The 22974-nt window shown below is 51.8% G+C and overlaps 1 protein-coding gene across 17 annotated transcripts in view; it reads left to right on the top strand.

The window, feature by feature from the left end:
- TACC2 (transforming acidic coiled-coil containing protein 2) overlaps positions 1-22974 on the top strand; it is a 210284-nt gene that overhangs the window by 88414 nt on the left and 98896 nt on the right. For all 17 annotated transcript variants that reach the window (XM_059172976.1, XM_059172970.1, XM_059172967.1 and 14 more), the window contains one exon: positions 14150-14275. In XM_059172976.1, the coding sequence (XP_059028959.1) occupies positions 14150-14275 (126 nt within the window). The remainder of the gene's footprint in view (positions 1-14149; positions 14276-22974) is intronic.

Below are 22974 nucleotides of genomic sequence, written 5' to 3'. Positions count from 1 at the left end.
TGCAGGGCTGCAGGCTGCGGTCCCAAGCCCCCGCCCCCTTGTACTGGACAATCAAGGGTCCTGGTGCTGGTTTCTGTTTTATGCCAGAAGAGGGCGGAGCTTTGTTAGAAGGCAGAGAACTCTCTGTTCTTACTTCTCTGGGATTCACTCTGAAGCCACATTTCAAAAGCTGTTTTCATTGTAGTATTTGGAAGTGACTTTGGAAACGTCTGGGGCCGTGTCCCGAGGCTGGTTTCTTCTGTGGCTTCATCCACTCTGAATCACTTACATATTTAAAAATTGAGTCTTCACCATTGTTCTCTGGCCGGTTTTGAAGTTGGTGGAGCTGGAGGAAGGGTACCCTGGGGGTTCGGGAGTGGGCCACCGCCCAGCCTCCAGCCGTGGGATTTCTCATCCCCAGCTCAGGCTGGGAGCTCTTGGAGAGAATGGGGCCTCTTGTGCTGGGCAGGTGAGTCCCGTGGGGCTCCTTCTCACAGACTCTGCCCTGGCCTCAGGCATTCTCCTCGGAGGACAGTCTGAGCAGGAAATAGGTCAGGAAGTACCCATGTGCAGATGCCACAGCCGGCTCTCAGCTTCCCCGAGCCTCCCAGCCCCTGCTCTGTCTCTAGTCCCTCATCTAAAGGTTGGCCAGGCACATGGAGCAGGACCCCCACACGTGGGTGTCACTGCTCATGGGGACCCAGGGAGCAAATGCGCCCCCCTGGGAAACGTGCCAGGAACTGGCCTCTGGTCCCTCTCTTTACTTCCATCTTTTTTGTCTCTGAGTTTGAGCACTTAAAAAACTCAGCTAAAAATACCTTAGCAGGAAGGAAACTTAAAGATCCAAGTTGCATGTTACATATGCCCAAGGGGAGACTCACAGAAGTCCAGAGTCACATATGAAGGTGGGCCTCTAACCCAGGACCCCGGGCACTGGGCGCCCTGTTCCCTCAGCTAAGTCCTGAGGCCTCTGGGGTCTCGTCCTGCTTTGTACTGTGGTTATTTATGTTGGCCATTTCTATGGAGACAGACATGGCTTGAGGGAGGACCTGGGAGTTTGCAGCACATGCCACAGGAATGACATGGGCGGAGCCATACGTGAGAGAGAGAGAGAGAGAGAGAGAGATTGATTCAGCAGAGCACACACACACTGGGCAGGCTTTACGACGAGGCTAGCACCCAGCAGGGGATGGCTGAAAGTCTATGAGGGTGCTTGTTGTCACCCTGCCTGGAGAGGCCATCACTGGTGAGGGTCTGTGATGCTATGCATGTGACATTCCTGTACGACCGAGAACTGCTTCACCCCAAATGCCAGTAGCACCCCCTGGAGCCCCTGGAGAGGACCCTGCAAGGGTTTGGGGAACTGAGAGAGACCAGTTCTACTGGGAAGAGCAGTGATGGGGAGTGGGGGCCTGCTGGGCCGCAGGCTGCAGGTGTCCATGAGGCTGGGTTAAGAGCATGTGTGTGTGTGTGTGTGCACGTGTGCACATGTGTGTGCTTTCTCCTGGGACTCGGGTCCGCCGCCAGCTGACTATGGTTTGGGTTTACAGGCCATGATACTTTTTGCACAATGAGAAGGTCCAGAAGGCTGGTGGTCCAGTCTCTGACTCTCCCTGACCAGAAGAGCAAGTCTAAGAGGAAGGCCACAGGCTGGGTGCTCTGGTCTCTCCCAGTGTGGCCTGTGACCGAGGCATGTGACATCTGGCTCGGTGGCTGGGTTTTGTCTCTCCCCCACCGAGAGCACGGTCCCTTGTTTATAACCTCAGGAATCATTTCCACAGCAACTGACTGAGATGACAAAACGGCCCAAGGATGATGGAACCATTCAGGAGAAAGGAAAGGCATGAAGAAAACGACCTGGCAGAACAAAAGTTTATAGGGAAGTGGCTCTAAAAGTAGGGCCACGAAGCGTGCCAGGGCCTCGAGAGCAGCCATCTGCAGTGGGGGTTTCATTACGGGTACGCTGGGGGTTGGCTCTGTCCTCCTTCCCTTCCTGGTCCCGTCCGGTCTATGCCTGGCACTTGGTAAGGGTTTTCAGTGCGGCCAGTTCAGAGAAAGCCAAGTTCCCAGGATGGGTTTTCCCTGGGATGGGAGAGGCAGCCCAGTCGAAGCGCCCAGTTTAGAGACCGAGCTCCTATATTTGAGTCCCTGCCCCACCCCTGGCAGCTGTGTGTCCTTGGGCAGGTCGCTAACGGTCTCTGTGTCTCCACGTCCATCTCCCAATTGGGGGGGACACCAGCCCATGTATCCCTGCCTGCCTGGGTCACGGGACTGTGGGGGCAAGTGCCGTTATGGGTCAGCGTGGAGTGCTGTGCGCGTGGAAGGTTCTGGTTCTCTTTTCACCTGGTTATGATGAAAGGGGTTTGATTGGGGAGGTGGAGTTCCTACGACCTCCGCGAGCTTCTTTTTACGGGAATTACTTCCCAGCGGAAATGCGGAGGCTGCTGGCGAACGCGGTTCTGGCGTGTTCGGAGGCTGCTGGCGAACGCGGTTCTGGCGTGTTCGGAAGCGGGCTCTCCGGCCCCTTGCCGCGTCCTTCCTCTTGCTTAATGGCTCGTTTATATTTTCCCCAGAAAACAAGTAAAAGTAAAAGAATAGGAAACTCCCTTTAGTTCTGCTGACAGAGAACACAGCTGGGGGGAAAGTGGAAAGAAGCAGCAGTTGCTGCCCGAGCTCACGAGCAGATTTGACCATTTCTGGTCCCTTCCGCGCTCTCCCCTGGTGTGCTTGTGTCCCCGTGGGGCCTGGAGGCCTGGGGGCCCCCCGCGGTGTTCAGAGCATGGGCTTACGCTCCTGAGGGCACGGGGTGGCTCCCATCATGCCAGTTTTCCTAACAGGGCCCCCTTCCAAACTGAGGAGAGGCTGTAAGGGGTTGGCCCGTGCCGGGGGTGGGAGCATCTTTTCCCTCCTTTTATCCCTCTGATCTGTGGCTGCCTCGGGTCCCCCTCCCGCCTTCCCACTCAACAGGCAAAGACCCGATGTCCCCTTGTATGTCTTCCCTGAAGCTCACCTGGGAGTTACCTGGCCCGGCAAGCTGAATCTGACGGCTTCCCGAGTTGAGCTCTAGGTTGTCCTGTGCTCAGCCACGGGACACCCATGGTGCCCTGGGCCTGGTACCGTGCTGGGCAGAGCCATCTCCTGGGTTCTAGGGGCGGTGACTGTCTGCCTCGGCACCCCCTCTAGAACTGCGGGGTGAACACCTTTGCTCCTTGTACCTTGCATTCTGGGTGTAGGGAGAGCCATCTGGGATCCATTGTGCTGCTCGTGTGGTTCTAGAGCCAGGGAAAAATCTGTGACCATCGAAGGAAACCAAGGACTGAGCAAGGTGCTAAAAAACCAACAACTAACCTTTTGCCTTGTCTGTGTGAAAACACACCAGGCATTCGTTCAGACTGGTTTGTTTGCGAGCTAAGAGGCCTGCCCTGGGCTCGAGAAAAGGAGAGCGAAAGCCGGCTCTGGCCTAAAGTAGGCGACAGCCGGGCAGCTCCGGCTGTGGCTGGGAACACCTTCGTGTTGTTGTGACTTTCCAAGCATCTGTACAGCCAACACGTGTTTACTAAACGCGGACTGTCGGGTGAGGACCAATCACGGGGTGGATGCCGGGCTGTCCAGATGCTTTCTTTTAACAATCCTTCCAAGCTATACAATTTGTCCCCATTTACCAGGGTCAGAAACAGGCTCAGTGGCGTTAGCGCACTTGCCCAGGACTATGAAATGGCAGAGCTGGATTCAGGCTCAGCTCTGTTGCGTCTGGAGCCTGCACTGTCTACACCACACTCGCTGCCGCCCACCCCACGGATGACTCCGTGTGATTTCTGTGTCAGTGTTCTGGTGGAGTCGACACACCTGTGGGTTCCCTGCGCTTTTGGGAGAAGGAGGTCCCCTTGGTCCTCTGGACAGGTGTCTTCTCTTGATTTTGTCCCTTTGATTGGGGGACAACTTCATCCTCACTCACCTGACCGCATGGCTTTTCCCACTACCTGGGTGGGGTGACTTCTTTATCTTTTAAAAAGAACAGTGGGTTACTGCCTCCCTGTCTTGTCCTTCCTGGAATGACTTCCTCCCCTTTGAGCTTGTCATCAGCCTCTGTCCTTGGGCTCCCTAGCCCCGAGGGGGTTGGATTGATAGCCATGTTGAAGGTGTGATTAAGTTGTATGTGAGAAGAAGGTTCTCCCACTGCACCTCGGCTCCACCACCAGATCTCCTGGGGGCTGGAGCCTTGGGTCAGCAGGTCACCCCCTGCTGCCCATCCTTAGGTCCTAACCGGGAACCTGACCCCCGGCCAAGGGGGCACTATCCAGGGCTTCCTTCAAGTCATCCCTTCAGCCAGGCCAGGGGACACAACTCTAGAGCCTCAAAGTTTGCAGATTGGTAGAATCTCTGGGCCAGAAGCGAATACAGAAGACGAACAGTCCCAACCTCCTTTGACGGAGGAGGCGTCTGCAGCCTGGGAGGGCCGGGGGAGTCCTCCCAGCTGCCCCGTGCTGGCTGTTCACCTGCTTTCCTTGGGAAGGCAGACCCCGCCCCCCCTCCCCCAGGCTTCTTTGCCTGTCACTAATCCTTGCACGTCCATGAGAGAGCTGCTGCTTGAGGCCATGCATCCTGTCTGCCTGTGAGGTCTGGAGTCCAAGCAGAGGACGGTGCTCAGCTCAGCGTGGCCCTGTGTAGAGTGACTGCCCTGCCCAGAGGCTCCATTTGCCCTTCGTGCAATGGGCTTCACGCTGCTCAGTGACAAAGGGCCTGTCCGGTGCCTGACACATCGTGGGTGCTCATAGACGTCGGTTCCCTTTGTGGCCGGCCACCTGTGTTCAGTCCGATCTCACCACCTGTGCTGATGTTCACACAGAGCCCCTGGGGGCGGGGGTGAAGGAGCCGTGGGTACCCCTCGGGGCACACGCATGGGCAGGGGAGGCAGGCGTGCGGACTGTGAAAAAGCGCCCGCGGGGTGTTCTGTCGGGAAGATGGTGTACCCGTTGGGGTTGTATGAACGAGGCCATCCTTTGCCTCTTTGCGGAGCGCTTCTTATGGCTGGGTCCTTCGCTGGAGGACAGTTCCGGGACTGACCTCAACCCTCACCACTCCCTGTCCCAGCAGGGACTACCATTGTCTTCTCTGACAGATGGAGAAACGGAGGCACGGAGGAGACTTTCCACAAGGTCACACAGCTCTTTAGTTCTGGAGTGGGGGGCCAGCCTCCAGCCCCTAGCCCCATCCATCCTGCCTCTTGGGGAGACGGGAGGCCGGTGGGGGGGGGGGCTTATTTCTTTATCGGCAAAGGCCCAGTACCAGGCCCAGGGCTTACCAGGAGTGTGCAAAAAATGTTTAGTCCCCAAATACGAAGAACACAGCTCCCAACTGAAATGGACAGATGTTCAGTGTTAAGTGTCTGTAAAATGTCACATTGTGTCCCTCTCTTTGGAACTCTCTTACCTCTTTGATGATACTGGCTTGCCTCCCTGTGGCTCTGTCTCTTGGGGCTCATTCATCCCCATCGGTGTCAGCGTTTTCCTTGCTGAGTCGGGGCTGGGAAGATCCCAGGGAACAAGGTGGAGGGTCCCTTCCTCTTGCTGGAGGCACAATCCCGCAGCTGGCCTATCCCCTCTTCCTGCCCCACAGTGCTCCTCCCCTACCCCCATGGTCCCTGCCCACCCAGGAGCCTCCAAAGCCCACGCCTTTATTTGCGGCTGAACTGGGACAGAATGGTGGCCGTGCCTGCTGGAGAACAGCTGGGGGCCACACCGTGGGTTCCTATAACGGGGACAGGCTCAGTGCAGAAGGCCCGGGTTCTTGCCACTGTGTCTCTTTGCCAAGTGACTTAATTCTGTGAGCCTTGGTCTCCTATTCTAGAAATTAAGTTGTCTGCCAACTGCATAGGGTATGATGGAGAATGATAAAACATACCATTTGGCAAAGATCTAACATACTATGCAAATGCAAGTAGCTGTGTATATTTTTTTAAGTTATTTTTAAGAATTAGTATTTTTTTAAAATTTTTATTTTTAACTGAAGGGAAATCTTTAAATTGCTGGACTTTCTTATATGGGAGTAGAAAATCTGTGTTCTCCCTGACATGGACTCTAGGATCTCTCAGACGTTGCTTTTTCTGGAGGCACATGGGAGACTCTTCGTGTTCTTGGATCAAGCCAGGACCCCCATCCTGTGGGGTTGCCTGGATCCTGTGCTTTGGGACCTGGGTTCAAATTCTGACCACTTTTCACCCCTTTGGAGGGCTGGAGAGTAAAATGTGCACAGCTCTTCGCCGCACGGTCCGCACTCAACAATGTTAGCCACTCATGATTCTTTACTGTTATCGTCAGTCTTTCATTGAACTTATTTACATCTGTTACAATGTTTGGCATTTGCCAAAATATCATCATCAGCAGCAAAAAACAGTGTGTCTGAGACCTTCGTCACCCCCATAGCTGTCAGGGTGTCACGCTCCTCTGCTCCCAGGAGCAGTGGAAGTCTGGGTTTTAGGAATCCTCTTATCTGTTGAGCCCAACTCTTGTACATGGCCTTCAAGATGGCCGGGTCAGACTTGTCCCACCTCACTGTTTCCTGGATCACGAAAGAGCACACTGTTCTCCACGGAGACCAAGTACAGCAAAACATGGCTTGTGCTGAGCACGGGTAGATGCCTGATAAGCCCAGCTTCTTGAGAAGCAGCAGAAGCAGAGCTCAGGTGTATCCGCTCCTCAGGCCAGAGGACGAAGCTCTTGTCTCCGAACGCCAACAGGGAGCCCCGAAGAGGGTGCCCCGATGTGTTCCATATGTTATGGGCCGTTACTGTGGCTCCTGCCCTTTGCTGGCCGGGTCAAGCTTGCAACAGACCAACAGTTCATAAAGATGTGCGATTTAGGAAAATTCCAGTTTGCTGGTTTATTGACAGGCCTTGCTTCTCTTTTTGAAACTGGAGTGAGCAGATGTGAGCTGCGCGGGCCTCTATTTCCGCCATGTCGTTGAGAGCTGCCCCGGTGTTTTCCAGCGTGTGCTGCGTAGCTCCCAAGGGGCCTTGCACTGAGTCTGGGTGCTGCCCGGTCATTTTAAGACCTATATATTAGAAAAAAGGAAAAGTAGTGCATCAAAACCACAGCCTCACTGACGTTATTACTTAGAATGATGAATATTCTTTTTTTTTAAGATTTTATTTATTTGACAGACAGAGATCACAAGTAGGCAGAGGGAGAGAGGGGGAAGCAGGCTCCCCGCTGAGCAGAGAGCCCGATGTGGGGCTTGATCCCATGACACTGGGATCATGACCTGAGCTGAAGACAGAGGCTTTAACCCACTGAGCCACATAGGCACCCCCCAGTGCCTCATGAATATTCTTTTAAACTGAACAACTGACTTCATCGAAAGATAAATATGAAGATATCATGTACGAGGGAGGCAGGCAGTTGGTTCTCCGGCCAGTTGGATACTCAGAATCGGAATCAGCTCTGTTCTCTCTCCATCTCCTCCCCCGACCCCCAACACCTGGTGTTGGTGGGCAGCACGAAGCCTCCCGCACAGCAGATCCGAGCTCTAATGCATGCGCCAGGATCCAGGATCCCACCAGCACTCCCTGGAGCCTGAACCACTCCCCGGCTTGGCTTGCATTTCTTCTCCCTTTCAGTCATTCTGTGCTCTGGAACCGAGTGCTACCTCCCAGATATTCTGCTGCCCCGCAGCTCAAATCTCGGTGCTCCCATTGCCGCCCAAACAACAGATTCTTGGCCTGACTTTTGAGACCTTCTCCACGCTGGCCTGCGCCCCAGCTGCCCAGGCGTGGGTCTGCAGCTCCCCTTCCCGACGGCCCTATCACACACCCTGCTGTGTCCTCTAGAACCCACACTGAGTTCTGGGGTCTTGGGGTGTGTTTGTGTCCTCGCATGCCTTTGTCCGGAAAGTTGTCGTTTCATTTCCAAGCAGAGAAAAGCCACAAGGAGAGGCGAGTGCTCCTGTTCACCCTTTGCCCGGGCGCCTCAGTTGCACACTCTTCATCAGGAGGTAGTTGGTCCCTCCCCTGTGTGATCCTCTCTCTTTGTCTGGATCATCTGAGAGCCAGCTGCAAACATGAAGCTGTCCCCCTCCAAAATACAAACCAAAGTAAACACTCCAGTGTTCATTTCCCCAAACAAGGATGCTCCAGAATGAGACCAGTGCGGCCCTGAGATGCCACCCCTAGCCTTCAGGATCCATCCAGACTGGCTAGCTTGTGCCTTTTTCTGCCCCATCCAGGATCCAGTCCAAAACCCTGGGTCATACTCAACTGTATGCTTGTGGACCCTCTTCAGTCTGGGAGAAGTCCTCAGTCTCGCCTTGTCTTTTGTGACCTTTGAGAGTACAGCTCTTTCATTCTGGAAAAACCCCTCGACCGGTGTCTACCCAGAGTTTGCTCCTGACCAGGTTCTGGCTGGCCATTCTACTCAGTCATCCCACAGATGTGAAGCTATGCCCTTTCCAGCGGGTCCTGTCCCCGAGCACAGTGTGATGATTGTCCCGCCACCGGGGCTGGCATTCCTGGTCAACACCGGGTCAGGTTGACGCCTCCCTGGTTTCTCCACCCGTAGGTGGGTCCAAGACCACCTTTAAACCACCCACCTGCCCTACCGTAGTTCGATGGCTACCTAAAGTGACCACCACTCTCCAGCCCTTGAGTGGTGATTGGCTTCCGTCATTCCTCCTGCGTTTCCAAGTTGGTCTTGGAGTGGAAAGAGGAACTTTTCCTTCCCCCTCCCACTGTGCATTTGTGCGCCTTCATATCTGTGTGAACCCATGGATTCTTACTTTACTTGATGGGTTATAACCCATTAGTGTCTGTTTTTTTTTTTTTTTTTTTTTTTTTTTTTTAATGCCCCAGTGGTCCCAGATTTGGCCAGCAGCAGCCCCTTTGAGGTAATTTTTTTTTTTTTAAGATTTTATTTATTTATTTGACAGAGAGAGAGACAGTGAGAGAGGGAACACAAGCAGGGGGTGTGGGAGAGGGAGAAGCAGGCTTCCCCATGAGCAGGGAGCCCGATGCAGGGCTCCATCCCAGGACCCTGAGATCGTGACTGGAGCTGAACGCAGACCCTTGGTGACTGAGCCACCCAGGCGCCCCTGAGGTAATTCTTAATGTCCTTTTGACTGACCTCTCTTTGCAGAGGGAGCTGGGAAGTAGACGATTATGTGCGCACACACTCACCCCTACACCCAGCTCTGCTTTTCACACACCTCAGGACTGCAACAGAGCTCTGGGAGTGCTTTGGAGCCTAATCACCTTTTGTATATGCAAATCCTCTGACTGCGGGGACCTGGCTCCCATCACCCTCCCTGTGGGTAACACAGGGGCAGCCTCTGTCCCTTCTGGGACCTTCCTTGCCCTGTTCACGAGGAGGGAAGAGAATCCTAATGGCTTTCCATCTGAACCATCAGAAAGAGAGGAGGGTGAAGGCTTTGTTTTGTTTTAATCTGGAAAGCTCCTTGCATTCTTGGGTCTGTCAAACTCTTGGCTTGCCCCAGCCCTCAGGGGCCTTTCCAGACAGCCCCGCCCGAGAGAACCCTGGTTTTCTATGGCAGGTTGTTCTCCTTACTTCAGACGTTGAACCCGCTGTGCTGTTGACCGACCTGTCCGCCCTGGACGGTGCGGCCCCCTTCCTTCTTCAGACCACCCTACTGAGGTGTGATTGAATAAAAGCTGTGCCTAGTGCCTGTCCGCAGCTCCACGAGTTTGGAGCTGGCTGGACACCTGTGACACCCTCATCGCCAACAAGGTGTGAACACGTCCCTCACCTCCCAGACCTCCCATTCTCATTACTGGTGTCAGTCGTGATCACTATTCAGTGACTCTCCAGGACTTTGAGCCTGGGGCCCTTCTGGGACACAGAGCCTGTGTGTAGAGCTCGAGGTGCTGGCTTTTTAGACGGGAGTGTGACTGCTTTCCTTTCTGAAGCCAGACCCTCCCCACCTCCTTCTAGGGTGACTCATGGCCCTTTGGAGAAGCACTTGTTGATGCAAAGGTCCCTCCCTGACATTCCAGTGGAAAATCAACCCTTTGCTGGCCTGGCAAAATTTACAGCGGGCTGGTCCTGGCAGCTGGCGGCAGCAGCTGGTGGTTAAAATCTCGGACAGATTTTTTTTTCCCCCTCTGAAAAATATTTCAGTCACTCTAGTCTGAGGAGCAGCACTGGTAGAATTTAGAAGCCATTTATAGCCTCTTACAGTTGGCCCGGGAAGAGCTGCTTTGTAGGAATCCCTCCACTGACCCAGAAGTCAGCTTTGCCCCATTCTTAGCCATCGGGAACATAGCTGGGTCACTAGGAAGTGAGACAAAAACGCCTTAGAGCTGCTGGTACAGTGTGAATTTCATAATTTTTTTTTAGCAGTTTCATGTGGTTCAAGCTAATATGTGTATATATACACGTACACTTATATTTTAAAATTATTATAATGATGTATGGTATATAAACCTTTATCTGTGCTTAGTAACTCTTGGTTTACGCACTATTCTAAACACCCTCAGCCCCTTGTCTTAGAGAAGCAGAGAACTGAAGGCCCAAAGTAGAGAAGAGGCAGGTGAGTGAGTAGAAGTGGTGGCTGATAGCCAGAGAGTGCGGGGCGAGACTCAGTTGGGGGGATCCTAGGGGACCGGGCAGTCTAGTGCCTTTGCTTTCACAGACGGAGAAGTCACCTGACTGAAATCCCAAGGTGGGGCCTGTCCAGAGCCACGCCCTCTCGATTTCATGGACAATTGTGGTTTTAGTGCCATAGCATACTTTGTCACTTACATCATAGTTACTCAAGATGCTGATTGTGTTTCATTGAGAAAGCATTTCATTGTGTTCAAGATTCTCTGTCCAGAAAATTCAGAGAAGGGGCGCCTGGGTGGCTCAGTGGGTTAAAGCCTCTGCCTTCAGCTCAGGTCATGATTTCAGGGTCCTGGGATCGAGCCCTGCGTTGGGCTCTCTGCTCAGCGGGGAGTCTGCTTCCCCTTCTCTCTCTGCCTGCCTCTCTGCGTGCTTGTGATCTGTCAAATAAATAAATAAAAAATCTTAAAAAAAAAAAAAAAAGAAAGAAAATTCAGAGAAGTGTCCTATGTGCTTTCAGACATAATTCCTCCCAAAGAGTTAAAATAAAAAAGCCACCCTGTAGAATATGCAGGCCATATCCTGTTCCTCCCCAGATCCTCCCCTGGGACCGTCCTTGTCCTGGTAGTGCCTGATGAGTCAGGTGTGGCTGCACTTCTGCCTCAGGACGGAATGAGCCGGACAAGTCTGGGTCCTCCCCATGGAAAATGTGAATACAAAAGTGGGCTTTCCTGCGATTATCCCATCTCTGACAACTTTCCCTGAGTTCTGCACAAACTGAAGTTCTTCCCTGTCACTTAAAATTGTCCTTATGTATGCTTTCTTATTTATTTTGCTTATAAAACCAGGGCATGGTCAGCACCCAACTAGAAAACAGAGATAAATCCAACAGGAGAAAACACTCATGGGGTGCCTGGCTGGCTCGGTCGGGGGAGCATACGACTCAATCTCAGCGTTGTGAGTTCGAGCCCCAGGTTGGGCCTAGAGATTATGTAAAAATAAAATCTTTTAGGAAGACACTCCTAAGTTCACTACGGAAGGAGAATTACTGTTCACACCTTGCCACACATCCTCCCTCACTGCTGGGTACTCATTCACTTGGTTGCACACTTCCTGCATGTGTGTTTATACATAAGTGTACGTATATATATACACGCTCACAGACCTCAGTACACACTCGCACATGAATGTGGGTCATGCCCCTGATAGTTTTAAAACCTCTTTTTAGTTAACAATGGATACATTTTCCTGTAGCTGTACGGAGATCTACCTTAATCTTTTTAAATACCTGCTAACGAGCTCATTCTGCAGTTGTGCCTTCATGTGATCAGCTGTCCCCTACTGGGGGACATTTTGGTGGTTTCTAGTTTTTTTGTTTTGGTTTGGTTTTTTTGCTATGATGGTCCCAGTTATGATCAGCATCTTTGCTCATACCCTGAATCATCTCCTTAAAATAAATTCTTGGAAGTACAACGACTGTGTTGAAGGAAACAAAGTCTTTTATGGCTTTCAGTGTGTGCTGCCAAAGCTCCTGGGTAATGTTTTTCCACTCAGGTTTTTTTCTGACTTTGGAAAGTTGCTAGTGTCTGCAGCTGAGGATTCCCCTCCAGGCTGGCTCCTTCCTTCTTTTCCCTTGTACCCGTTTCTCTCGGATTCTGTGGGCACGGTCCCAGGGCCCTGGGATCCTGTGCTGGGGGATTTGGAATGGTGGATGGGAACAGTGGAGGAGGAACGGAGCATCACAGGGTCCACGGGGATGAATAATAAGGGGTGGGCGCGGGCATGGGCTGGTCTACTCATACTTAAAACGTAACATACTTAAAACTCATACTTAAACGTAGGAAACTCAGCCTAACCCTCCCCGCCTCTCATTCATCTCAAGGCCAAGGGCAGCACTTTGTCGCAGATTTGGGCCTCGTTCCTTGGCTTAGGATCCAGTCCCTTGACCTGGCCGTGGGGTCTGGCTCTCGTCCACCTCTCCCCTTCCTAGTCTCCATCATCCACACTCCTGCAAGAGTGACCTTTTGCATTCATTGCTCCCAGATGCTGAACTCCTTCCTGGTTCAGGAATTTCAGATAGGTGGCTTCCCTGACCTTACACACTCTCCGTTTCTCTCACTCTTCAACCTCTGGGACACATCCTAGAGTGGTGGTTAAAAACATGGTCCCTAGCATCAGGCTTGGGTTTGTAACCTGGTTCTGCCCCCTTACTAGCTGTGTAACCAAGGACAAGTTACTCAGCCTCTCTGTGTCTTGGTTTCCACATCCATCAGAAGAGATAGCGAGAGTACCCACCTCACAGGGCTGCTGTGAGGACCATAAGTGGTGACATCCATGAGCACTTAGATTAACAGTTCCTGGCGTGTAGTCATTATCACCAAGCTGGCTGTCTGGCCTCAGTTTACCACTCCACAAGGAAATATTCCCTACTCCCACCACTGGCCCAGACCTCCTGGTTTATGCTCTTAGCCATCGGTATGGTTCTTCTTAGTGTCTACTACAATTGTTACTAAATAAATAAGCATTTTTTAAAAATGACTCTTTCCTGAGACTCTCAACTCCAATGGCTTGGCCCACCTCTTTCTTGTTTGGCCTAAGAGCCTGTATGCATTTGCTCTCCGCTCAGGGAATAAAAGAGATCATCCTGCCACTTCCTGCCCAGGGCCAAGTTCATCAGAAAGACAAACTCATGGTCTCCCTGATGAGCTAGTAAGACGCACCTGATTATGGAAGGGGTTAATCAGCCGAGTGAGCTAAAGTGTGACCAGTGTATGACAGTGACCCGTGTCCTTCTGAACTTGCAAAGCCTGCTGCTCTTGGAGGCTGTCTGGTGTCCACCTTCTCAACAGATGAAGGGCCAGTGTTACTTTTAAGTTTCAGGACACTCGGCTGGCTCAGTCGGTGGAGTGTGTGACTCTTGATCCTGGAGCGAGTTTGAGTCCTACATTGGGTGTAGAGATTACTTAAAAATAGGATCTTAAATTTTTTTTATATTTTTATTTATTTATTTGACAGAGAGAGCGAGCTCACAAGTAGCAGAGAGGCAGGCAGAGAGAAGTGGGGGAGAGGCGGGAAGCAGGCTTCCTGCTGAGCAGAGAGCCTGATATGGGGCTCAATCCCAGGACCCTGAGATCATGACCTGAGCCGAAGGCAGAGGCTTAACCCACTGAGCCACCCAGGCACCCCTTAAATTTTTTTTTTTTTTAAGTTTTTAGTGCATATAGATCAAAACTTTAAAAAATACAATTCCTAGAAAATGGAACAAGACTCGTGGCCAGGATTTCTCAGCCTGAGCATCACTGACGTTCTGGGCCAGGTAGTTCTTGGTGGTGGGGCTGGCCTGTGCCTTGTAGGATGTTTTGCAGTATCCTGACCTTTATAATTAGATTCAGCAGACGAAATTACTCTCTCAGGTCGCTCTGCAGGCTTCCAAACTTGCCCTGGATTTCTTTGCTTTTAACAAAGCCCTCCTGGGCCAGCGCCACCTGTGGGCCGCACTTGGAGTAGCAGCAGACCCCTCACTTTCGGCCCTGCTCACGGTCCGCATAAAATGTGCTATTCAAACACACTGAAAACTTTTGGGAACATTTCTGAGCCTTGGTTTTTCCCTCTCCTCTCCCCAGGTCACATGTAGCAGATGATGTCATCCAGCCAGCTGCCCTTGAGGACCTGGAAAACCCACTGTTAGCTGCCTCTTCACACCACCGTGATGCCCTCAGCCGGGTCTCCAGGGATGTGACAGCCCAGAGGTACATGGGGGCTGGGTCTGCATCTGGTGGTGGGACCCCGGGGCCCAGGCCCTGCGGCTGCCTCCCACCTCTCCCTCCCCTCCCCTGCATGCCCACCTCTACCTAGGTCTACATGCCCCCTACATAGGGCTAGGGCCCCTTCCTTAGTAGCTCAGGAGGACCCTGCCCCAACCAGCATTTTAGAAATTTGTTCCCTTGTGATCTTCGAGGGCCCCTGTTTAAAATAGAAGTCCTCTGGGAGAAAGGACGTGCTATTTATACCTTGCCAAGGAATGACTTGGTTAGCTGCCTCTGACCTCCCAGGACACGAGCTGCGTTAGCTGCTTGTTTTGTCTTCTGGGGGTGCTGGGAGGAGAGAGGAGCAGGCGGCGCAAGGGGGAACGGGAGCAGGTCCTGGGCCTTTGCTTGGCGAACGGGTTTGGCCGGCGGGGTCTTCCCTCACCTGCCCTTCATGCCCCGGCAGCCCCACAGCCGGCGCGGACGTCCACGTCTGCTGCTCTTAACCCCACTGGCACTTACTGTGTTTGACCCGGACTTGCTCAGAGTCAGCCCCAGGACGTGGCTCAGATGCTAATACACACGCACACACATGCCATCTCTCTGTGCACACCCGCTCCTCCCCACCCCACTCCCCAAGTGTATGCATAAAGGATTATGTCATGTATACAGATACATTTTTTCCAGTTTTACTGAGATTTAATTCACATAGGACATTGTATAAGTTTAAGGTGTTATACCCATTTTATTTTTATTTAAATTTAATTAATTAACATGTAGTGTATCATTAGTTTCAGAGGTAGAGGTCAGCGATTCATCAGTCTTATATAACACCCAGTGCTCCTTAAATCACGTGCCCTCCTTAATGTCCATCACCTGGTTACCCCACCCCTTCACCCCCCCCAGCAACCCTCCGTTTGTTTCCTATGATTAAGAGTCTCTTATGGTTTGTCTCCCTTTCTGATTTTGTCTCCTTTTATTTTTCCCTTTCTTCCCCCGTGATCCTCTGTTTTGTTTCTTAGATTCCACGTATCAGTGAGATCATATGATAATCGTCTTTCTTTGACTGACTTATTTCGCTTAGTGTATTAGCCTCTAGTTCTGTCCACGTCTTTGCAAATGGCAAGATTTTATTTTATTTTTTAAAGATTTTTATTTATTTGACAGACAGAGATCACAAGTAGGTGGAGAGTCAGGCAGAGAGAGAGAGAGAGGGGGAAGCAGGCTCCCTGCCGAGCAGAGAACCCAATGTGAGGCTCGATTCCAGGACCCTGGGATCATGACCTGAGCCGAAGGCAGAGGCTTTAACCACTGAGCCACTCAGGTGCCCCAAGATTTTATTTTTTGATGCTGAGTAGTATTCTATTGTGTGAGTGTGTGTGTGTCTATCACATCTTCTTTATCTATTCTTCTGTTGATGGACATCTGTGCTCTTTCTGTAATTTGGCTATTGTGGACATTGCTGCTGTAAACATTCGGGTACATGTGCCCCTTTGGATCACTACATTTGTATCTTTAGGGTAAATACCCAGTATTGCTATTGCTGGGTCGTAGGGTAGCTCTATTTTCAACTTTTTAAGGAACCTCCATACTGTTTTCCCGAGTGGCTGTATCAGCTTGCATTCCCACCAACAGTGGAGGAGCATTCCCCTTTTTCCACATCCTTGCGAACATCTGTCATTTCCTGACTTGTTAATTTTAGCCATTCTGGCTGGTGTGAGGTGGTATCTCACTGGTTTTGATTTGTATTTCCCCGATGCCGAGTGATGTGGAGCACTTTTTCATGTGTCTCTTGGCCATTTGGATGTCTTCTTTGGAGAAATGTCTGTTCATGCCCTCTGCCCATTTCTTGATTGGATTATTTGTTCTTTGGGGGTTGAGTTTGGTAAGTTCTTCATAGATTTTAGATATTACCTCTTTATTGAATAAGAGATTTGCAAATATCTTCTCCCATTCTGTTGGTTGTCTTGGTTTTATCGACTGTTTCCTTTGCTGTGCAAAAGCTTTTTATCCTGATGAAGTCCCAATAGTTCATTTTTGCCCTTGCTTCCCTTGCTTTTGGAGACGTATCTGGCAAGAAGTTGCTGCAGCCAAGGTCACAGGTTGCTGCCTGTGTTCTCCTCTAGGATTTTGATGGACTCCTTTCTCACATTGAGGTCTTTCATCCATTTGAATCTATTTTTGTGTGTGGTGTAAGGAAATGGTCCAATTTCATTCTTCTACATGTGGCTGTCCAATTTTCCCAACACCATTTGTCGAAGAGACTTTTTTCTGTTGGACATTCTTTCCTGCTTTGTTGAAAATTCGTTGATTGTAGATTTGAGGGTCCATATCTGGGCTCTCTATTCTGTTCCATTGATCTCTGGGTCTGTTTGTGTGCCAGAACCATACTGTCTTGATGATGACAGCTTTGTAATAGAGCTTGAAATTGGGGAGTGTGATGCCACTAGCTTTGGTTTTCTTTTTCAACATTCCTTTGGCTCTTTGGGGTCTTTTCTGTTTCCATACAAATGTGACATTGTATAAGTTTAAGGTGTTATACACAGACATTTTGATTTATGTTTGTATCACTAAAACAGCTCCCCGTTTGCAGTGTTTCACGGCACTAGGGAAACCATGGTGAACAGGTTGCTCCCATTTGACCCCGACCTGGGAAGCTGGTGGGGCACGCCCTCCCATAGTGAAGCCTGTAAGGGGCCTGAGATCATTCCTCATCCTCCCATTTTACAGAGGGACCCAGAGTGGCGAGGGGGAAGCTTTCTGAGCATTGGATGCAGGAGGACTTGGCTGGGGAGCTCTGTGGCTCCAAGAAGAACTGAAGTGCCCTTGGGTCTTGATCAGTGTTTCCAAAGTCCCTGCCCAGCGCTTAGGCTGTATTTTTTTTTAAAGATTTTTTATTTTTATTTATTTGACAGAGAGAGATCACAAGTAGGCAGAGAGGCAGGCAGAGAGAGAGAGGAGGAAGCAGGCTCCCTGCGGAGCAGAGAGCCCGATGCGGGACTTGATCCCAGGATGCTGAGATCATGACCTGAGCCGAAGGCAGCGGCTTAACCCACTGAGCCACCCAGGCGCCCCAACTTAGGCTGTATTTTAAGTGATGTGTCCCAGACCCTCCAGTGAGGACTGCTCTTTGCACGCAAGGCAGCCTCCTTTGCTCCAGGTGCCTTACGGAGCATGTCACATCGAGTGTCCCCGTTAAGTACTCCAACAAACATCCCTAGGAGGTGAGGGGTTCTGTCCTGGACCTCTTTGCCCTTTAACATCGGGGCCAACCGAAGCTCAGTCACACTGGTGTGTTCAAGGGCCCGGTGCTGGTGAGCGGCCCCACTGGGATCTGAGGCGGATTCAGCGTGTCTGCCAAGCCTGTGTTCTGAGCCTCCCTGGCTACCAGCAGAGTCCGTTTCCTCCTTCCATGACGCCTGGGGTTCCACCTACATCCCTGGCCTCTTTCAAGTCCAAGGAAGGTGACGCATCGTAGAGAAGCTGTGTCACCTCGCACCGTGACCGAGAGGGATCACAGGATGCAGGAAGGAACCCGGGGTTAAGTACAGATTTTCTCAATGCTGAGAACGTGCCCAGCTTTCTAGCTTCATCTCCCAGTGGACAGATTCAGGTAGAGTCCAGTGAGCGACTTTGGTGCCTGGCCAGCATTACTGAACATTTGTCCGGAGGTGCATTGTCTGGATTTTACTGGAAATTAATAGAAAAAGGGCCGTGCTGATGGGAGCAGGGATTGGGCTGGCTTTGGTCACCGGCCGCTTCCTCAAAATACTCCTTATTCGTTGCTTCCGTCTTCGTGAATTTGCCTCTCACTGAGGTTTGTTTGTGACCCCGCGATCAGTGCTCACAGCTCTCTCATGGCCTTCCGGGAGTGTGCACAGAGCAGCGAGGGACTCGGGGGTGCTTGGCGGACATGTGCCCAGCTGGGGTAGAGCAGGAGGCCCTGTCTTATTCCAGCTCTCGTGCCGGAAACAAGGGTCCTCTCCTGGTATATTTACTGCCACGGTTTTTATCATGTTGTGCTTTTCTTTTTTTTCTTTTTAAGATTTTATTTATTCATTTGACAGAGAGAGATCACAAGTAGGCAGAGAGGCAGGCAGAGAGAGAGAGAGAGGAGGAAGCAGACTCCCTGCCGAGCAGAGAGCCCGATGCGAGATTCGATCCCAGGACCCTGAGATCATGACCTGAGCCTAAGGCAGCGGCTTAACTCACTGAGCCACCCAGGTGCCCCTCATGTTGTGCTTTTCGTTCATGGTTTTGCTGCTTACAGTGGCCCCCAAGTGGAGTTGCTGAAATGCTGTGGAGTGCATTTCGGTGCAGGAAGGCTGTGGTGTGCCTTCTGTAGGGGCTACTCCTGCTAGATAAACAGCCTGGGCATAAGGGGTGCCAACACTGTTGGCTGTGAACTCAATGATGTCTAGTAAATAAGGCGTTTTCACACAGAAATGCACGTAACACTGGGTTACGTGGTGACCCGTTGACAAAAGAGCTGTGACCAGAAACTTGCAGGAACCCAAGCCAGCATAGCCCCTGGGGACAGTGGTTCAGAACTAGCTAATTCAGTGTCTGTAACACCTTTCTAGAATGTAACCTCGTGGATAATAAGAATCAGCTGCACCTGACCTTGCCGATCAGTGGGAGTAACTACGAAGGGCATTCTGGGCGGGCAGGGACTGTTAGCAACGTCGGCCGAGGCCCTGCGGGGCCAGGCCACCCGTCTGGGCCCGCTGGGGCTGCTGTGACAAAGCATCCCAGACCAGGGGCCTCAGAAACAGCGGAAATGTACTGCTCCCAGGTCTGGAGGCTGGCTGCCCAGTGGTCGGGTGAGGACCCTCTTCCACATTGCAGACTTCTTGCTGTGTCCTCATGTAGGGGAAGCGGTGGCTGAGCTTGGTGAGGTCTCTTTGAGAAGGGCGCTAATCCTGTCTGTGGGGGTGCTCTGGTCCTGGGCACCTCCCAAAGTCCCCACCTCCTAATTCCAGCACACTGGGGATTAGGGTTCCAAACTGTGATTTGAGGGGAACACTAGCACCCTCCTCTGATGCCCCTCCTCCTCCTGCTGAGAGTAGTGGCAGGAGAGGCGGAGCGAGAGGCATGGGGGCGGGAGGAAGCAGGCAGAGCAGACACGTGACCGTCCCCCTAGAGGGCTGCCCCCCTCAGGAGCAGGGTTGGTACTTTAAATTTAGAAATTAAGAAAAATTTTTAATGGGGCTGGAGGGTTTGCTTTAAGCCATATATGTCCCTCCCTCCAATTCCCTGTCCATTCTTTGGTGCTGTATCCTTCCTTCATAAGCTGTCTTCTGTCTTTCTTTCTTTTTTAAGATTTTATTTATTTATTTGTGTGAGAGGGAGAGAGAATGAGAGAGAGAGTGGGCATGAGAGGGGAGAAGTCAGAGGGAGAAGCAGACTCCCCGCCGAGCAGGGAGCCTGAGGTGGGACTCGATCCCGGGACTCCAGGATCTTGACCTGAGCCGAAGGCAGCTGTGTAACCAACTGAGCCACGCAGGCACCCCAAGATGTCTTCTTTCTGAATAGGGAAAAAGAGAGATGGCATCCCCATCTCTGAGGCAGTTCTCCAATAAGGTAGAAGGAATTGGGGAGAACCCCATCTCCTCTAGGAAAACCACTGGAGGACATCCAAGAGTGCTCCTTGCTCAGGGAGGAGCCTGGGAACCTGCTTTTACGGGCTGAGCTTCCCGTTGTGCTGTGGGCCGCCCCGGGCCCAGACCGTTAAGAACATTCTGCAGATGACTGTGTGTCCCTGGCTGCTTATGCTCCCATCTGTTAAGTACGTTGAAAAATGTTTTTAAAGCCACAGAATCGTTTAGATGAAACCTTGCAGTGGTACAACACTTAATAAACAGAGTAGCAGGGCAGTTTGCTTATGTCCCAGAACTTCCTGAGCTTTTCCTTTAGTCAGGAATCCCAGCCGAGGGTCCCTTTAGACCCCGGAGTGCTCCCTTGGACACCGCGGGGCAGCCTGTCAACTGACTCAAGTCCATGGAGGCCAGACTCCAGTGTGCACCAGAAGAAGCCAGTTACAGCACATGTGGCTGCCCTGGCCTTAAGGTGTCTGACTGGGGAGGCCTGGGGAGCAGCCCCGGCCTCGGCATTCCTACAGCTTCCCCGGTGACGGTGCTGCTGGTGTGGGCTCCACACGTGGAGAACCATGGGGGAAAGTGGTCCTGTCCAGATGCTGGTCTCCTCCCCTGTCTGGCTACCAGCAGCTCCCCAGGACTGGAGACCTCTGCCCCGGCTGGTGGCTGGGGTTTCTGATTTCTGTCATCGGCAGAAAGTGCCGGGAGCACAGGTGGTCCCTCCGGCCCAGAGTCAGAGCCTCCAGTTCAGAAAGTTCTGAAGTTGGAAGTACAGGGAATGCATCCTAACTTACAGCTTCTGTTTTCCCTCTTGCTCCCAAGTCGTTTCGTTTATTTTGGCGGCATCCGATGCACAAAAAGATTTTCAGCTGTGGGTTAGCCCGAGTGGGTTCTGCTGCCTCACAGAGTTAGCTGAATCTTTATGTAAGCAAGCTCCTTAGGAAGAACTGAATGACAGAGTGGAAGTATTACTGTTTTTGTTTTAATTTAGAAATGGATCAACCCAGGGGCACCAGGATGACTCACTTGGTTAAGCGTCGGACTCTTGACTTCGGCTCTGGTCATGATCTCAGGGTCATAAGATTGAGCCCTGCATCCGGCTCTGTGCTTAGCGTGGAGTCTGCAGAGATTTTCTCCCTTTCCTTCTGTCTCTCCCTCTCTCTTTCCCTCAAATAAATAAATAAACCTTTTTTTTTTTAAAGAAAAGGGATAACCCAAAATTCTTCTCTAAACAACAGACTCTCAAAAAATCAAAAGTAAATAACAGAATTCCTTTGTGCCATTTAAAAGAGATCTGTGAAAGGTACATGCCGACAAATCCAAACGACACGGCCCGTTCCCAGCAGGCGTAGGCAATCGGGGTGCATCTCTGCGCCTGCTCAGGGCCTTTGAGGTTCCAGACCAGCCGGCTCCTAGGAGATGGAGGCCCCCATCGGCCATGTTCAAATATTGACAATTTCATACTTCAGATGATCACGTGATGTTCTTGTGGTGGTTTTTCACGGGCCTCGAGCGGCTTCACTGTGTTGGGCTGAAGAAATCCTTGAATCTTGGATATCTGAGGCATTTCCTTGTGTCCTCTGCCTCCCCCTGTCTGCAGTCTCTGTCACCAGTGCCTGGGCGGGCCTGGAAGGAATCAGGACCCAGGTGACTGGGTGACCGGTGACTGGTGGCAATTCCTGACCCGCCACAGAGGCCCTCACATAGGTCTGGGATGGTGCTTATGACCTCTCCTCTCTTAAGTAGACAGTTTTGCTTGGGTCGAGCTTAAAAGTAATTTTCCTCTGTGAGCACAGGTTTGCTCTATGGAGGGAGAGAGGGTGAGAATGTACTGGAAAGGAATGGCTACCCCTGTTCAGGGTTAACTGTGCACAGCCAGCCCCCAGCTGGACGTGTGAAGGTCAGCAGTGTTTAAGGGGCTGTTCACACTCTCTCGTGGGCTGGGTTTCACATGCTGGTTTATCTGCAGGGAGACCAGAAATAGCTCGAGGGGCGTGCCTTGGAGTGTCCAGCCAATTTGTAAGCTGGTCTGGGCACCTTGGATTTGGGCTTTGCTGCTCGGCGGCCGCTGACTGTCAGGGGAGTGTGCTTGTGTCTCCCATTGCCCGGGCTTACCTTATCGAAGCACATCCCTCTGCTGGCCAGCTGTCCAGTGCCCCGACGCACTGAGCTGAGCTCCCCGGGGCAGCAGCGTCCAAGTGCTTTCTTCCCTCTAGCTTGCATGTGACTTTCCATCTGAGCTGAGCTCTTGGCCTTAGCTCCGACCCGATGATGTGATCATGTGCACTTGGGGATCGGAGGAGGAAAAACCAAGCGCCTGTGAGGAAGGATGGTGGTGCTAATACCTTCCAGATGGTGATGTGAAACGGGAGATAAGATGCTGTCGCCCCTCTGGCCCGACAGGACGTGGTGTATTGGGTCTGGATCGTAGGGATGTTGTCACCCTCTGCGACAGCCCGGTCACTCTCATGCCTGTCCTTGGACAGGGGCTTCATTTGGGAACTCTGGCCGATCTCTGAAATGCAGTTTGCTATCAGGTCTGTGGGGGATCTGCCGAGAAGGGCTCAAAATCCCAGAACAGGGACTCAACAGGCAACAGTAAGTGACGGCACCTCCCCAGGGCCGGCGTTGCAGAGCTGGCGGGCCGAGTGCAAGCCCGGCTTTGGCACTGTCCATGTTTCTCAGGTTCTGTCCGGGGGGAACCTGCATCTGAGTGAGACCCGTTGTTTGCCAGCGAGGTGCTGAGTCAGGGATGGTGAGTTCTGACCATTAGTAATGACTCCCTAAGGTTCTGTGTCCCAAGGGATTGTAAGGTTCCGTACAGCTAGACGTAGCAGGACAGGATGTCATGACATTAAGTTCAGTCTGCCTCCTGGAAGCGTGGTGGCTTATGTGCCCTCTGGGAGTTAACGCTTCTCTTTGACACAAAAAGCTTAAATTAAATCAAGATTTCTGTCATCTTCCAAAAATATCAACATGCTGTGAATTTTTTTTTAAAGATTTTATTTATTTATTTGACAGAGAGGTCACAAGTAGGCAGAGAGGCAGGCAGAGAGAGGGGGGGAAGCAGGCTCCCTGCCAAGCAGAAAGCCCGATGCAGGGCTC

The sequence above is a fragment of the Mustela lutreola genome, chromosome 4 (assembly GCF_030435805.1).
Source record: "Mustela lutreola isolate mMusLut2 chromosome 4, mMusLut2.pri, whole genome shotgun sequence".
NCBI lineage: Eukaryota > Metazoa > Chordata > Mammalia > Carnivora > Mustelidae > Mustela > Mustela lutreola.
Note: the sequence above shows the minus strand (reverse complement) of the source record. Positions and strands in the feature narration are given on the sequence as shown.